Source organism: Stigmatopora argus, chromosome 1 (assembly GCF_051989625.1).
Source record: "Stigmatopora argus isolate UIUO_Sarg chromosome 1, RoL_Sarg_1.0, whole genome shotgun sequence".
NCBI classification, from domain to species: domain Eukaryota; kingdom Metazoa; phylum Chordata; class Actinopteri; order Syngnathiformes; family Syngnathidae; genus Stigmatopora; species Stigmatopora argus.
In genome coordinates, this window is record NC_135387.1 from 3,120,583 (window position 1) to 3,136,585 (window position 16,003).

The 16,003-nt window shown below is 40.2% G+C and overlaps 3 protein-coding genes across 4 annotated transcripts in view; 2 read left to right on the forward strand and 1 right to left on the reverse strand.

The window, feature by feature from the left end:
* The window catches only part of bltp3a (bridge-like lipid transfer protein family member 3A), a 32,297-nt gene extending 24,153 nt beyond the window's left edge, over positions 1 to 8,144 (forward strand). Inside the window, exons 9-21 of the mRNA XM_077600725.1 lie at positions 154 to 240; positions 807 to 965; positions 1,969 to 2,114; positions 2,377 to 2,506; positions 2,635 to 2,828; positions 2,898 to 4,132; positions 4,444 to 4,628; positions 5,033 to 5,169; positions 5,268 to 5,418; positions 5,506 to 5,765; positions 5,850 to 5,958; positions 6,055 to 6,107; positions 6,186 to 8,144. Of these exons, the coding sequence (XP_077456851.1) occupies positions 154 to 240; positions 807 to 965; positions 1,969 to 2,114; positions 2,377 to 2,506; positions 2,635 to 2,828; positions 2,898 to 4,132; positions 4,444 to 4,628; positions 5,033 to 5,169; positions 5,268 to 5,418; positions 5,506 to 5,765; positions 5,850 to 5,958; positions 6,055 to 6,107; positions 6,186 to 6,302 (2,963 nt within the window). The 3' untranslated portion in view covers positions 6,303 to 8,144. The remainder of the gene's footprint in view (positions 1 to 153; positions 241 to 806; positions 966 to 1,968; positions 2,115 to 2,376; positions 2,507 to 2,634; positions 2,829 to 2,897; positions 4,133 to 4,443; positions 4,629 to 5,032; positions 5,170 to 5,267; positions 5,419 to 5,505; positions 5,766 to 5,849; positions 5,959 to 6,054; positions 6,108 to 6,185) is intronic.
* Positions 8,145 to 8,266: 122 nt separating this feature from the next.
* On the reverse strand, positions 8,267 to 13,526 carry taf11 (TAF11 RNA polymerase II, TATA box binding protein (TBP)-associated factor). Its single transcript, XM_077601503.1, has 6 exons — positions 13,262 to 13,526; positions 12,848 to 13,040; positions 9,685 to 9,803; positions 9,526 to 9,613; positions 9,309 to 9,405; positions 8,267 to 8,646 (listed from the first exon to the last, which is right to left on the reverse strand). The coding sequence occupies exons 2-6, from the start codon at positions 13,007 to 13,009 to the stop codon at positions 8,516 to 8,518; spliced, it is 597 nt and encodes a 198-aa protein (XP_077457629.1). The 5' UTR covers positions 13,010 to 13,040; positions 13,262 to 13,526; the 3' UTR covers positions 8,267 to 8,515.
* A 1,733-nt stretch (positions 13,527 to 15,259) lies between these two features.
* anks1aa (ankyrin repeat and sterile alpha motif domain containing 1Aa) overlaps positions 15,260 to 16,003 on the forward strand; it is a 96,832-nt gene continuing 96,088 nt past the window's right edge. Inside the window, exon 1 of one of the 2 annotated variants that reach the window (XM_077600917.1) lies at positions 15,260 to 16,002. In XM_077600917.1, the coding sequence (XP_077457043.1) occupies positions 15,824 to 16,002 (179 nt within the window). In that variant the 5' untranslated portion in view covers positions 15,260 to 15,823. The remainder of the gene's footprint in view (position 16,003) is intronic. The other variant, XM_077600839.1, reaches the window with a different exon arrangement.

Genomic DNA, 16,003 nt, shown 5'->3' on the forward strand with positions numbered 1-16,003 from the left:
AAGGCTTGGGAATCACAGCATCAGTATTTCTTTTCCCCGCCCCAAAGCGTCTAGCTCTCCTATGCTGAGGGCCAGCACCAAGTACAGTAGTCTTGAAATGTGCTATCACTCATTATAACCTATATATACATGAAACTTATAATATTTTGACAGATATCGAAGACTTTCCAGGGTTGCAGGGTGCAATGCAACTGACGTTTAGAAAGTTGGGCATGGATTACTATCCTATTCACAGACCCGGTGAGTGTGATGGCCCTTTGTCATTTTCCATTTTACATTAGCAGATTTACATGTCAATACAGCGATGTCACATTGGAAACAAAGGGGCTAAATTCAGCCCACAGCATTATTTTTTTGTGGCCCGCAAAAGTAAATCATCGACTTTATTTTTCGTTGAAATGAAATTCATATAAAATTTCTGTAGGATTTGGACAATTTTGAGGTCAACATTGTCTCTAAAGGGTTTATTGACTATCGAGTTATGTCGCGATTCATTTGCTAATCAATGGTGGTAGGCATAGTTTACTTGCTATTGACGCCTTGATACGTCCAATCCATTTTGACTGGGGGGATATTTGTTTATATGCTCCTCCCAGCGGAAATGTATTGGAAATATATCACACCGTCAATGGCAACCAAATAACCTACTTATTTCTTCGAGTTGACCAACATAATGCCCCGTGACAAAGATGAGTTTTGCAGCTCTGATCTATAAAATAATTACTCCCCCGTTCTCATTTGTGCCTCTTTGCCTTGGTAAATTTAATGGATACTTTCAACTAACATTTAATGCTGCTCCTCCACAGCTGATGGTTGTCGACACTGGGAACGCTACAGCAAAGCTATGGAAGCTCATGCACAGTGGGCAGGGAAACTGCTACATGAGTACCAGAAGAGGGCAAATTCGTCTGGATTTCCTGGTCCGCAAACTGAGGTACCTGAGACAGTCAACGATTCACCTGGAGGTATGGATGAAGACTCTTGTAATGGATGATATACACTACATTAATTGGGCAAAACTATCCATCCCCCATTTTTTTGCTTGTCCTTGTCAGTTATGGAAAACACAGGAGGCGATGTTCATTGGCGAAATGCGAAACTCCTCGCTATTAGCTGAAATCAAACACATGGGCGAGATGCAACTGTATGGTTGAACACTCTAAATTCCCCCTAGGTATGAGTAGCATGAGTGGTTTTACGTCTTCTTGTACCCTGCGGTCTCCCTGCCTAGACCCTGAAGTCAGCTGGGATAGGGTCCAGAACCCACTGCGACCCTTGACAGGATAAGCGGTTCAGAAAATGAATGAATGAATTTTTTTTTATTATGTAGTATGTGCCGGTCTCCTCTTTGTTAACAAAATGTGGAACGCAGACATGATATCCGGGTTGGCCAGTGTTCTCACAGGTAATTTGTCGATCAACAATCTCCTTGCTGATTGGTTGCTGTGATAGGAGACAGAAATAGAACTCTTTCCTATTCTCTATTTGTGTCGCAATGAGTGCACACACGCACTATTTGTCGAGTGTTGCTTCGCCGCAAGAGGGAGGAAATTTTTGGCTCGTCGCGGTACTGCCACATAGAAAATTAATTGAATGCCAGCGACATTACCTCTCTTGTCTTGCCCCATTAGTATGCATATGAGGTGGAGTCAGAACCTCCCTGACTTATTGACAGTGGCACAAATAGACAAAAAAACTTAGCTGACACTTAACTTTAACATGCATGTTTTGGAGTGTGAAGCACCAATATAAAACCCATGTAACCAGATTGAGGATTAAGATTTGCTATTTATTTGGTCACTGCGCTGTCCACTAAAAACATTTATCCATTTTACACACATGGAAAATGCTTGTGTTCTGGTTAGGACTAAGAGAGCTGTTGCAGTATCTGCTGAGAACCGACAGGATGAGAATGATTATTATGCAGGTCTTCTCTTTATTATGAAGTTGCACTCTCTCTTAATTAAGATGGAACAACCAGTCCCAAGCCATGTCCCTCTGATAAAGACCAGGCTGCCAGAAATTACTCTTGCACGAGTCCTTCAGTCTCAACGCTAAAGAGGTTGCGGTCAAGCTGCATGGTGATCCAAATTGATGACGTAGACATTCACCAGGCAAGATTTTATTATGTACTCATCTGCCTGCTTGCTGTTGTTTCAGTTGTTTCTTGCAGTTATTTGGAAAATCTGCAATCTAGATATAAGTTTAACATGAGTAAAAGAGCCTCAGGGCTTTTGCTAGCAACATAATTGTATCCTACTGTCCAGTTTACAAGATAATTTGCATTTGAAATATATTATCAGTATTTCGTTAAATTACCACTACTTATCATAAATGAGCAAAAGTTCTATTTTCCTTTTTTGTTTTCTCATTCAGGTTTCGACAAAGAGTCGTCAGAACAAGAAAACCAAACCTTTGTTGTCATGTAATTGTAAACCAGATAATGTACCAGTAGTTCATCTGCAGTTCACAGAGTACTACTTTCCTAATGACCCCAGTTCTACAGGTGATGGTGTTTTCTCTTTCACTTTAGTTTATTACAGAAAAGGAGATATTTTCACTAATGTGTTATGCATGATTGAAAAAGTTGTGAATGCGAGAAAAGGAAACGTTTGTTTCTTTTCTACTTTACAGTGCCAACCTCGAACCTGTATGCCCAGATAAACGGCCTCCAGGTTTGTGTTGACCCAGAAAGTGTGTTGTGGATTAATCTATTTTCAAGAGGGTTGCTACAGACACTGGACCAGGTCAAAGCGTTCTACCATTTGCAAGACCGCAGTAAAACAGACGAGCATATTGACATCCGTCTGGATGCAGCTCAACTCAAGGTAAATTGTGAACTTAACTTTTTTTTTTTAAACTAGTTGTTTTTAACCTTTTTATATTGCTTTCCCTAGGTAGTGGTTCCCCTTGATTCTTCCATATTAGACCATCCAGAGCGTCCACAGTTGCTTTCCGTTACTGTACCTCAGATGGTTATTAGCAACACCCGCCACTGCCCAAATGGCTCCAGAGCTGCCCTTAGCATTACCTGCGACACTTTTACAAACTGTTCTTTCTTCCGCCCCCAGCCACCTTGTCCTTACCCCAGAGATCGCAGTGCCTTCTGTGCTGTACCCTCTGTCTTCTTCCAGCACTCCAAAGACGCAATACCTTCCTCAACCCCAACTCAACAACGAAGATCTCAAGATGTCTGGTCCCTAACTATGTCCCAAGTCACGCTTGGGTTTGATGGAACCCGACGACTCCCCAAAGGCAAAACAGTTTCTTTTGTGGAACCCTTTGCTATCTCTGTGTGGTTGTGCCAGCCAGCTGCATGGTCCAGGGGTTCCTCCTGCTGCCCCACCTGCCCTAGCATGGCCCATCAGGCACTCTCTCAAGAACTTTCCCATGAGGATGATTCGCTTGCCAGTATTCACATTATGGCTCATATCATCTCTCCAGTCAAGATGTGGCTCAACCACTATCAATATGTGGCCTTGCTGAGAATGAAGGATTCCATGGCACGTTTGGGGGTGGAATTAAGTCAAGGTTTGCAAGATATTAAGCATAGCTGTGACCAAAAGTCAAAACCCTTAACAGTTTGTCTTGCCCTGTTGTTTGAGACAATAGAGATGGGTCTTTTATTACCTCCGACCTGCACAGAACACGAGGAAGAGGTCATTCAAAGTCCACCAACTGACAGCCCGAGTATGACAGATTCTGACGTCTCCCCTACTCATCATCACTCTATAGATCTAATAACTGAGGACACTGGGTTGGAAAACAGCATGTCCTACCTAAACATGAGCCACGCTGCATTAGATCAGAATGAACAAGATGGTATTGTGGAGGAAGCATGTGAGGCTGTTGAAGGTGGACTGGAAGGTGATACCTTACCTATTCTTGAAGACACCCTAGTCCTGTCACCTCAGCTCTCACCTGTAAATTCTCCCGCCATATCCCGAGAGCCCTCCACCTTCAGCCTCGAGGGTGAACTATCAAGTGCCATCAATGTCACCAAAGATGCAACCAAAGATGCTATCAATGCCTCTCTGGATTTAACCAAAGGCGCTTTTTCAATAACAAAAGACGCCTTTAGCATATTGAGTCGTGGCTCTGGGATGAGCAAACTGTTCAGTCTGCACAACAAGTAAGTGCCAGTTTGTTCCTGTGCATTACCGTATTATTCGGACTCTTAAGTCGCACCAGCCAAAGAATACACAAGAAGATAAAAATATCAACAAGTTGCACTGGCGTATAAGATGCATTTTTGGCAATATTTTATTTTATCAGAAGCCAAGAACAAATATATACGTTAAAGTAACAATAAGTAAAATGGAGAGAAATTAGGATTTTTCAGATAACTATAGCCTAAAAAAACAACAAAAGAGGCTTTGGGTATTCAGAGAAAAAAAACACTTTAGTATGCTCTTATTAGTCTTAAAAGATGTGTGTTCTCAGGGAACAAGTCCAACAATCAGAAGAGTCGTCCAGCTCCTTTGTGGCTAGCCTAAAGCATCAAATGATGAAGCAGTCGCCTTCTCAACATTCCTTTGACAGCGCTCTCTTGGATGGCAGTCTGCCTGATGATAACCTCTCCATGGGCAGTGATGTCAGTGATAATTTTGTTGTTTTCATGGAATCAGGTACTTGGAACTTTTATACGTTTAACGACACAATCTTGTTTTGAAGGGAAAGACAAACGCCTTCATCACAATTTCATTTTTCTAATGTGTAATAGTGGGGAAAATGTAAATGAAAGCCAGTATTTACACAAACTGTCCGCCTGACATGAAAGCCGGCATATTTTCAATACGGTATTATTTCAGTCAATCAAATGCCCAAATTGACCACTCTTCCTCATTAGCTCATGAATACCAATTATGACATGCAGCTGTCTTTCGACTCTTGAGCATAGGTATATCATGACTTCAGCACTCACAGTACGTTTTCATATCTGATTGAGTACACAATCTTAATTTTAACCCGATTATTGTACGCGCAAAGCCTTTATCAGTCAATCCATAATTGTGCAGTTTAATGTTTCTAGAGACAGGCGGAGATTCTGCGCGACCTGTCAATCTTTCCGGCAACCAAGGCAGCCCTGCACTTTGTGCGGAGAAAGAGTCATCAGCTGATCTCAGCAGCTCCCTCTCATTCAGTACGGAGGATGCAGCTGCAGATATGGTAGTGTCATATTTGTGAAGTTGTCAAAAATATTTTAGGTTTATTAATTTGCGAAATGCCATTAAGCAGGAGGTTAATTTGATGTAATGCCCTTAAAGTCCTCAGTGTTGTTGCTCATTTTGAATGGGACATCCTGCATATTGGAAGTAAAGGGAGAGGACCAAGTTATTGCTGTACAAACCCAGAATTTAAACTCCGTACAGATGGGCAACGTCAGAGTTTTTGACCTGCTGGCTGGTCTCATTCAAGGTAACATGGGACTGCACAGACATGAATGACACACCAAGTGCATGTTCCATTGTGAGCCCTACATCTCTCTAACTTCCTTTTGTCCAGCTTCTGCCTATAAGCAAAATGGACAAGTGAGCAGGGACTCTCCTGCAATGTGTATGCGAGCAGAGACGGGTCCATCCGCTGCACAACGCTCATCTGAGACAGCCGAGTGTTGGGGTCTGCTGGACGTGAGAGTACAAGACTGTCACGTCGAGCTTTTAACATCCACTGTTGCAAATATAGGGCCTTTTCTGGAGGATGAGTTTAGTGTGGATGGTCAGCCAATGAACTTGCACTTGAGCAATGTAACCATTACTCTAAAGGTGGGTCATAAAAGCCCAATTCTTATCAAAAAGGATGCAAAATGTTTGATTTTTTTGTGGTGCATTCTTGTTTTTATTTTACAGGATGATAGCCCAAGAGTTTATCCAACAGCTCCTCAGTCAACCTCGGCCACATTTGTTGTAGATCAGTTGCTTCTTCAGCGCAGTAATGATGGCATCATGAGGCTCAAGGGTGAGTGTGACAGTTTTAATCTTTGCATGTGGGATCTTATAGCATGTTTTTTCTGTGTACCCATTCATTCAAAAATGGTTTAACCCTCTCTTGTAGCTGAAGCTCCATACAGTCCAAAATATTCCTGCTTGGATAAAAAGCAGAGTGAGGTAAGGGACCACTGTGCTAAAATACAGTATTTATTATATTTTTTTCTGGGAAATCGTGTGATAAATTTGCCATTACAGAGACAAACCCTGGAGTCCAAGTTTTCTGACACCCAAATGGCCCTCACACAAGCTCTCAGTGACCGTGATCGCCTCCTTTTAGAAATCAAAAAGTACGACCCTGAGTTTACATTATGATCCTTTTGAGTTTTGGTCATCGTCATGATGAATCTGTGGAAGAACACTGTCAGAGCGTCAACATCACCACTTCTGAGCATACTAGGAAGCCAGGAATGACAACTTTAAAAATGCTGCCATTACTAGAGAGGAACATGGTCGTTGGTATATAGACAATGAGACTTTTGACTCAGCGGATTTGAAATGAAAATAGCGGTTAGATTAATCGATTCTTTGATCAAAGTATTTTGAAATTATTCCATGGCATTTTAAAGAATTACAGCCCTTTTGTATACAATTAAGTTACATGAGGTTAATTACTATTAGCAATTTATTGTTCTGCAGCTACAGGAAGGAGGGTACACTGAAAATGCTGCCATTAATCTGTTGATAGTCTACACACAAATGATATTTTCTGACTAATTTCAAATCCACTATGACAGTCCACAGAGGCAATAGATATGCATTGTGTCACTGCCCAAATAATTCCAAACCAAGGAGTAATTGTTACTGATGAAGACTGAACTCGATGTTTTTTTGTTTGCCCACATTTGCATGGACAGTCAAGTCATTTTGTTTTACCCTTTGTCACACAGCATGCAAAATTAGATACTATATAATCAGGATTTTAATTCCTTCCACTTGATAGTTTGTGGTACGTATATTTAAGGTTGATCACACGTCAAATATTGTACATGCTAAGTGGACTTTGAATGCATTGTAGACTAACTTTACAAAAGATACAAATGTATTATGATGTAGCAAAGTGTTACATGTTTAACACAAATCATGAACCATAAACACTTAAGGATAAAAAACTGGCTTTTGTCAGTCCATGTTAATTCTGATCATTTTCCCCCATAAATGTTGATACTTCTAAAATGTATTGCGTGAATAATTCAGTGCATTTACAACAGTGCTTTTGTAGCGTGCAAGAGGGGAAAAAAGCCTATAGTGTCATTACTTAAGGACATTCAGACATCTTGCCTATTTCTTTACTTGTGTGTTTGTACGCGTAGTCACAAATGTTCTTTCTATGTTACATGCAAAGTGTAATGTTAATTGCACTGATTTTTTTTTAGAACCACATATAGATATTTTGTGGTACTAATATTATATGTTCCTGTATTTGTCACTAAAAGCACTTTTGTAAATGGTTAATATTACTGTTAATGCTACTGAAGTATGACCAAATGCTCACGTTTAATGCAGCATAAGGATGTATCCATGAAAAAACTGTCCGGTGTGATGATTTGGAATAGTCATATATTCTACTGTATATAGTCAGTGATGTGGTGTTGTAGTTTGCCTTTGGTGGCACTCAATCACTGACCTCTAAGGTCACTGCACTCAGTTCAAGTTAATTCTGTAGCCTTTTCAGTGGTGAGCAAGAATGTTACCACTAAATCTCTAAGCAATATCATCTCTAATCAACCCAAAACAAGGAAAAAAATAACTGGTGTGGAATTCAGCTTACTGTTGAAATTAAACTGTCACCTTCTTGGTCTGATATTTTGAATGGTATAACTCCACATCCTTACACTCCAAAGCAAAGTGTGATACAGAAATGTTGTGGCCAGTAATGCAAAGTGTCTCTTTCATGCATGATCTTGCCATGGTAGTGTTTTCTGTGTTCGTTTGCACTTGAATTTTCATTTTAACACAAAGTATAAAAGATGGCAGGTTATTCCTGGTGAGGTTTTTCATATGATGAAACTGACATGAATCTTGTGGACAGTACCTGTGTAGAATATGGCATTTTATGTCTTTATCACTTAAGACTAATATGAAATTGGTTCTGTGAACCAGTAGTGGGGGTGTGAAGTATTATAACAGAATAAACACATGCTGAACACATTAAAACTGGTTGTGCAGTCCATTATTGCACAGTATACACTTCCCAAAATCATCCTGAGCAAATAAAAGCCACTATGATGGTTATTTCAATTTATTTTTACACTTTGATGAAAAAGGACAAACAGTAATAGCATTTTAAAGTACAATTTATTGTATTTACAGCATGAATTTAAATGAATGTTGCATCACTTTACACTGACATTGTGTCAAGAACGATGGGTACTGCTTCAGTTTTAAAGCATTTGATCATGTCTTCTTGATCAGTTTCTTCTGCACTACGGCCTAGTAAGTAGTCTCACAATTGGCGTTACGATTTCTTGGCGCAATTGTGCTAATCTGGTTGTTAATAAAGAATAAAGAAGTTGTACTCAGAGTCCTTAATGAAACAAAATGTTTTTGTACTTGGTGTTAGGGATCTGGTGGCGGCTTTTCAGCCTCCTCAATGCCTCCCTCATGTGCTTAGGCTGAAGAGGTGGTGTGTCGCCCCACTTTTCACAAACATCCAATGCTGTAAAAACCCAAATCATAAATACTGCATATTCACATAAAACTTAAATCTACTTGAGTGTATGTGTATCAGTCGTTAACGATAATTATTACGATAACTATCACATCTTTCGTCTTTCAAATTTGAAACTTGTGTGAACAAGTAAATAAATGACTTTACTCATTCAAAGTGGCCATTTAAAAAAGTTGGATAAAATTAACCTATTTTAACCCAAGTTAACCAATTTTAATTTTTTACAATGTTTTCATAACATTTGCATAAAATGGGGAACCTCCCTGATATCAAGTATCTCTTAATGTGCCTCACTGGTCCATAAGTATAGATAAAGTACACGACAGGGTGACTTCACTTGGATGTTTTAGTGGGTAGGCTTGTCTTGTCCTGAATCTCATAATCGCTCATTTTGACTGTTATAGTCTTATCGCTTTCATGCTAACCATGCTAAATGATTAGCTCTTCCTCACCATCTTCTTCATCTACTGAACATTGGTCTGGAACTACTGTTCATGTCGCATCAACGCCCGCGTTCTTTGTGATGTTCGGGTGGTGTAACTTCCATTTGTATTTATTGACGTTGATTGAAAGTTTTTGTTGTTGACAAAAAATATTTGACGATAATTATCGTTATCGTTTTATCGCCCAAGTCTAGTAAGTAGTCTTACCTTCTTCAACTATTTCTCCAGCAAAAACTTTGGCGATACCAGACATGGCGATCACCACGTTCTGGGAGACGGAGGATCCTGTTATGGACTGAATCAGCTAAAAAACAAAGCACAAAATTGACGATCAGCAGATTATTTTTGACTAACCATTCCAGTAATTTCTTGAGAGTAAAATTTTGGAAATTACTGCATTAACCACTATTCTAAAATCCATTACCCTCTTGATAGCAGCCTTAGGGAAGGCAGAACGCCTGTACATTTCATAACGATTTAGCTGATCTTCAGAGAAGGATGACACCAAAACCCTTGAGAACAAATGATGATATATTGTGAAATGGAAATATAATAAATGTTTGTTTGGTTGACAATATCTCACTGCATCTTTTGAATTTCGTCCTCGTCAACCTTTTGCCGCTTCTCCCTTTTCTTTTCTAGTTCCACCTTCAGTCTTTTTGACGCAGGCTGGCCTTCCTCATCCTCTGCTGTTACTGGTTCCTTCACACAGGGAAAATTAAATTGTGGCAAAACATTCCTACACAGTCATTGGAGCCACAAGTATGTGTACCATATTTTTCGGACTATAAGTTGCACCTGAGTATTAGTCACACTAGCCAAAAATGACAAATGAAAGGGGGGGGGGGGGGGGGGCGGGGGGGGGAATACGGTATTGGCCCAAATAAGACGACCCTGATTCCACTTTTTTTCAAGACTCAAGTTTGAAAAAATACTTTTTGAAAACCATATTCAATTTTTATATAGAAAATAATTACAGTACATCTGAAACAAATGATTATAACAATATATTGAAACCATTCATAAGCACGCTCTGAAGATATTGGACAGAACCCCAAAAACGTACCATCAATGTCAGATATAAAAAAAACACAAACGCCTGGACTGGGACAATACTGTTAAATATGCTGATGCCATCTTAGTTTACAAAATCTTCCATCACAAAGCTCCTTCATTGCAAGAATTTGTAGAAAAAAATTCCAACAGATTAACAAGAGCTGGTTCGAGAGGTACTGTGTAGTTCACTTCAGAAAGAGGGCATTTAGCCCAACCACCTTCTCTGTTCGTGCCTCACATACCTGGAACTCAATATCAACTATCATCCGTGAACTCCTGTCACTGAACCTCTTTGCCAATCACCTTAAAGCCTGGCTGCTGGATGAACAACATTGTGATCACAACGCTGCCTAGACCTGTGCTACTTGTGTATGTCTAATTGTTTCTATACTGCTTTCTATTCTTTGGTCCTGTACTGCCTTATTGATTTTATCTTCAACCTGCAAAAGGGACCAAAGATGGAAATGAACCTTCAGCTATATAGCATATACCTCTATAAAATGGATTTTACCCTTTGTTCCTCTCCATACTCAGTTAGTGTCCAAGAATATATCTTACATCTCTCCCCGCTCAGTCAGTGACTAAGATATTGTAACGAATTGGGTTCTAATGTTGTAATATCGATGTTACAGTATATTTTAGCATTGCTCATCTCCGCGCTCAGTAAGTGTCCATCTATAACGCAGTCTGAATCATTTCACAGTGGCGTCTTTGTGATTTCCCTTTTAGTGTGTGATTGTATCACGGCCTGCTATGCCTTGCTTCATGACTACAGTCTTCCCTCCAATTTCGCAGATAATATAAACAGACCAGAAATTGCCGCGATAAATAAAAGACCGCGAAGTAGAATCACCCCTATAATATCTCCCTTACATACGTGTTCATGACTTTACAATATCAAGAAGTGTGTATATATAAAATGTTAGTTATATGCAGATGTAAATACTGAAATATATTATTTAAATATATAATAAATCTGTAAATACCTTAAGTACTGTACTCGCGATGACAACAGCTAGCGCGTCTCTGCTTGATTTTAATTTTTAAAAAAAGATGAGAGACCTGTGCAGTACAATGAAAGTGAAATGAAGATGATGAAAATAAACGTTTACTGCACAGGTTATTGAGAGCTTCATTCCAATTCGGATAATGCCTCTTTGTCAGATACCAACAGCGTCCAAGAGGAAGCAAGAACTTCTGCTGAAGGTTTTCGGCACACAAAGAACATGGTGATGGGGAGTTGTGACTGCTAGCTTTTTTTGTACAAATATGCTTTTGTCAAGACGATTGCCAAATTCGATGGTTTTATCATGTTGTCATCAATCTGCGGGACCCTTTGTTGCAAACTGCATGCCATATTGAAGCGCTCGCTGATTTCTCAAAGTAAGACCACATTATCACCAGCCATATTGTCCTCTTCTTTCTCACTCCCCAATTTCATCATTTTGACAAGATTCATCAGTTAGGGGGGTTGAGTGGCTCGCAAGCACGGCTCCATCGTCGTGTCTGAGAAGCCAAGCTAGCCAAGTCTAGTCAGCTTCACGGTCTTATCTAAGTAATGAATCTTCTTAGGCGTAAATCCCTCATAATGATGGATGATTTTTTTTCCAGTCACACATTTTTCCATGTTGAAATTATGGTGTTTTCCTTCTTATCATTAATAGTATTCCTCTAATTCTGCCGGCTGTTCTTCTTCGGGCCTTCTTCAAGGAGGCTCCAGCGCTTACGAGTTTCAGCGCAAATTTTGCAATGTTTATGAATTTTTATTTTATTTTTGATACTCAAGAAAAATACTGCGATACACTGAAGCCACGAAGTGGCGAGGGATGACAGTAGACATAAACGGCAACGGAGAATAATGACAATCGTCGGGAAAGTGAAAGTTCTTCATATGGCAAAAAAGGGAACACTTGCTGGCACCTCGCTCTATTTTAGAGTGAACGGGTCAAGCATTCGCTCTATCAAGAAGGACAAGGCGTCTAATAACAAAATGTCTTCCATCACTTTTAGCAAAACAGCAAAGAGGGTCATTACGTATATTACACAAGACTATAGTCTGTGTGGAATCTAATTTGGCCATCTGAAAACTCTACTGTCGAAAAAAGAACATAACCATGGAAACTATTTACTGCTATAGTTAAGGTATTACTGTACCAAAAAAAAGTCCAACCACCACCAATGTAAATTATCAACCCAGGCCTAGAGCGCTGCGGTTCAGTGTAAAAATAACAGGTAGGATTATTGTGAAATTATTCCTGCTATTAAAGTTTACACGTACGTGACTTAAGGCATTTTGAGAAAGGCCTGTTGACGCCATGTTGTCGCACAAGGTCCCTGACCACAAGAATTCTGCTCTTGTGTGGGTTTTCTCCAGGTACTCTGGTGTCCTCCCACATCCCAAAAATATGGAGGCTAGGCAGGTTGAGCATTCTAACTTGCCCCTAGGAATGAGTGTGCGTGAATGGTTGTCGGTCTCCTTGTGCCCTGCGATTGGCTGGCCACCAATTCAGGGTGTCCCCCGCCTTTGGCCCAACTGGGATAGGCTTGTAAGAATAAGCGGTTGAGAGAATGAATGATATCATAATGTGAATAATTTCACAAATAAATTTGCAGCGGAGTATAAATCGTACCCAAATAATAAAAAACGGCAACTTATAGTTCGTAAAATATGGTACTTTAAATCTACCTACAGATGCATCTTCCTGCTTGGGCGATTCCTTTAGTTCACCTTTAGGCTTTTCCACACCGACAGCCGTACCGTTATCGATGGACTTTCCTTTAGGTCGCTCATCTTTACCGGCAGCTGGGGTTTCGAGTGTGTCCTCGGTTTTGATTCGTGCAGGATCTGCCATTATGACCGATTCACGATGACTACATCAAACTCTGCAAGAGACTGAACAGTTAGCATCGAACCGTTCTGCAAAAGAACAAACACTAATCTAAATTGTTCCGATTATTGACAAAGTTTGCTGAAATATTTGTTGTTCACATTACATAGATGGCCTCGACGGACAAAACATCATCTTAATCAAACAACAAAGCTATTAAGATATATATTTAATTTAAGCAACGTTTTATGCATGGCGGAATAAAAAAAATCGTACCTTCAGATGAGCTAGGCGTCAACAATGCTGCAGCTAAGCTAATTACAATGGAAAACTAAGATAAATGTCCTTTTTTACATTTTGGACAAAAAAAATATTGCAGTATGTCACAAATGTTAACCCCATTACAAGAAATTCACACTCGTGTTGTTTTACGACTAGACACAAATAAAAATATAGGATGTTATATTTCAAATAAAAGAAAGCACGAATGACCTAAAGAGTCTGGCGTTTGTTTGTGCGTAACGTCATTTCCGGATCCAGTTTAAAACTTTATTAACAACATGTTTTATTTGCTGTTGGATTAAAATTTCTATGCCTCACGATTTGTGTACCTTTTGAATCGTTTAGTAGATATTTATTTTACATAAAGGTGATCTATCTGTGTTGGAATCTCTAAATTAGTTTGGGAGAAAAGTTTACCGTAGCACAATACATTTAAACATAAAACTAGATGTCAGAAGCATGTTGGGGACCACGAGCGTCATACCTCGTCGGCCATTTTGCGTCGATGCTGTTTGACAAACAGACGCGCGTGCACTTAAAAATAGCTATAAATTGCTCAATTTTCTATTGATTTTCAAACGGCTTGTTTATTCATAAAGGTTTTAAATGCAGTAAATAAAATGCTTAAAATATTCACAAAATGTTTTAAACATACGGGTTATAGCCACGTTGATATTTTTGAACCAAACAATTTGTCAATATGTAAGGGATTGAGCGAGTTAATAATTTCCTAGTGGATAAAATCACGCACGGTAATACACGTGACCTTCCGTGGATTTAAGTTTTCTGACGCAAGATGGGCGCTAGATAGTTACGCCACGGAGACCCATTTAGACATCGAATTGAATGCTTTTATTGTAATTATGCAAGTGTAATGAGATTTAAAGCTTCATTATGAAGTGCTCAAATAAATAATCAATAAATAATGGTAATACATAATTAAAACACAATTATGTATTATAATTATGTGAATTTCAATCAAATCAATTACAGATTATCAAAATTTGTTGGTATAACTCGAAAGTAATCGCATCAGCTTTCGGTGCAAGACGTGTTTTGTTGAGCTGCTGATTGGACTATTTATGAGGCATTCATTTAACACATAGGTTGCCGTTGACAGCCCCAGACTGACTGGACATCGATTGATGTCAATGGCCTAATTTGATCGAATTATAAATACATTTTAGCTTCAATTTTAATTTTGGAATGTTGCTGGGTACCATAATCAGAGCTCAATCCCCCATAACTCCCTCCCCCTTTTTATTTTATTTTTTACACATTTTATATTCATTTATTTTCTGTACTGCTTATCCTTACAAGGGTCACGGGGGCACCCTGAATTGTTTGCCAGCTGATCGCAGGGCACAATGAGATGAACAACAACCATTCACTCTCACACTCATACCTAAGGACAATTTAGAGTGTTCAACAGGCCTACCATGTATGTTTTTGGGGATATGGGAGGAAACCACAGTACCTGGGGAGACACCACGCAGGCTGAGGGAGAACGTGCTAATTCCACACAGGAAGGTTGGAAACCACCATCATCTTAGAACATAATTGTGAGGTGGACATGCTAACCGCTAACCCACATTTGATCTAATCTCATCTCATTTTCTGAACCGCTTTATCCTCATTAGGGTCGTGGGGGTGCTGGAGCCTATCCCAGCTGACTCCAGGCCAGAGGCGGGGGAGAACCTGAATCGGTCAACCATGCACTATCACACCCACACCTAGAGGCAATTTAGAGTGTCCAATCAGCCTTCCATGCATGTTTTTGGAATGTGGGAAGAAACCGGAGTAGCCGGAGGAAACCTGCACAGGCCCGGGAGAACATGCAAAAGGATGTATAATTTGATCTATTAATAAATTTACGTAGAAATAATAATTAAAATATATAATTATAATGAAGACCTGGAATTCGCATATGTGGACATGACATTTTGGGACATGCATGACCGATGTCTCCAGTTCTTAATATCTTTTTATAATATGTTTTCATGTTTAAATTAATAAATAATTAACTTGTCCTACAATGGGTTAATTAACAACTATAAAGGTCGCTATTACCGTTCACTCGGAGTCACCTTATTTTAAAAATAAATCAATAAAAACAGGGGGTGAGACTGGATTGTGGGCAATAGGGTATGCGATTAGCCCCAGTGCTTGTGGCACTAGCTGCTCAGGAAGGGATGTTGTTGTTTCGAGTCCCCGTCCATGCGTAGTAGCCTGCCTGCTGGGGGTTCGAATCGGAGATGCAGCAAGAGGGAGCAGTTTCGAGGAAGTGACGGACGCCGTTCGAGGGACTGGCCAGAGGAAGTTTGCTCCTCGGTGGTATGGTACCGTGCGCCGCAACGAAACTTTCCCCCCTTTTAGGCGCCAACGACGCCGTGGAGCGGGCGAACGGATAAATCAAGCGGCAGATGCAGTTGTTTTGTCTCCACACAATTGAGGAATATACTAACTTGACATCGGGAAGTAAAGGAGGGGTGGCGCCGGAGGAATTTCATTATCAACCCCCGTCCTACTTTTGCTGGGGCTTTTGGCGCATTCGCAATGGGGAAGGAGCAGGAGCTCCTTGAAGCGGCGCGCACGGGAAACCTGCTCGCCGTGGAGAGACATTTATCCGGTAAACGACCGTCGGCTGGCACCGGGAGCGGCTCGTATGTAACCGGTGGAAGCGGTAACAGCGGCGGCCACGCCGCCTCCTCGCATCCGCTCTCCAGTTTGCTCAGG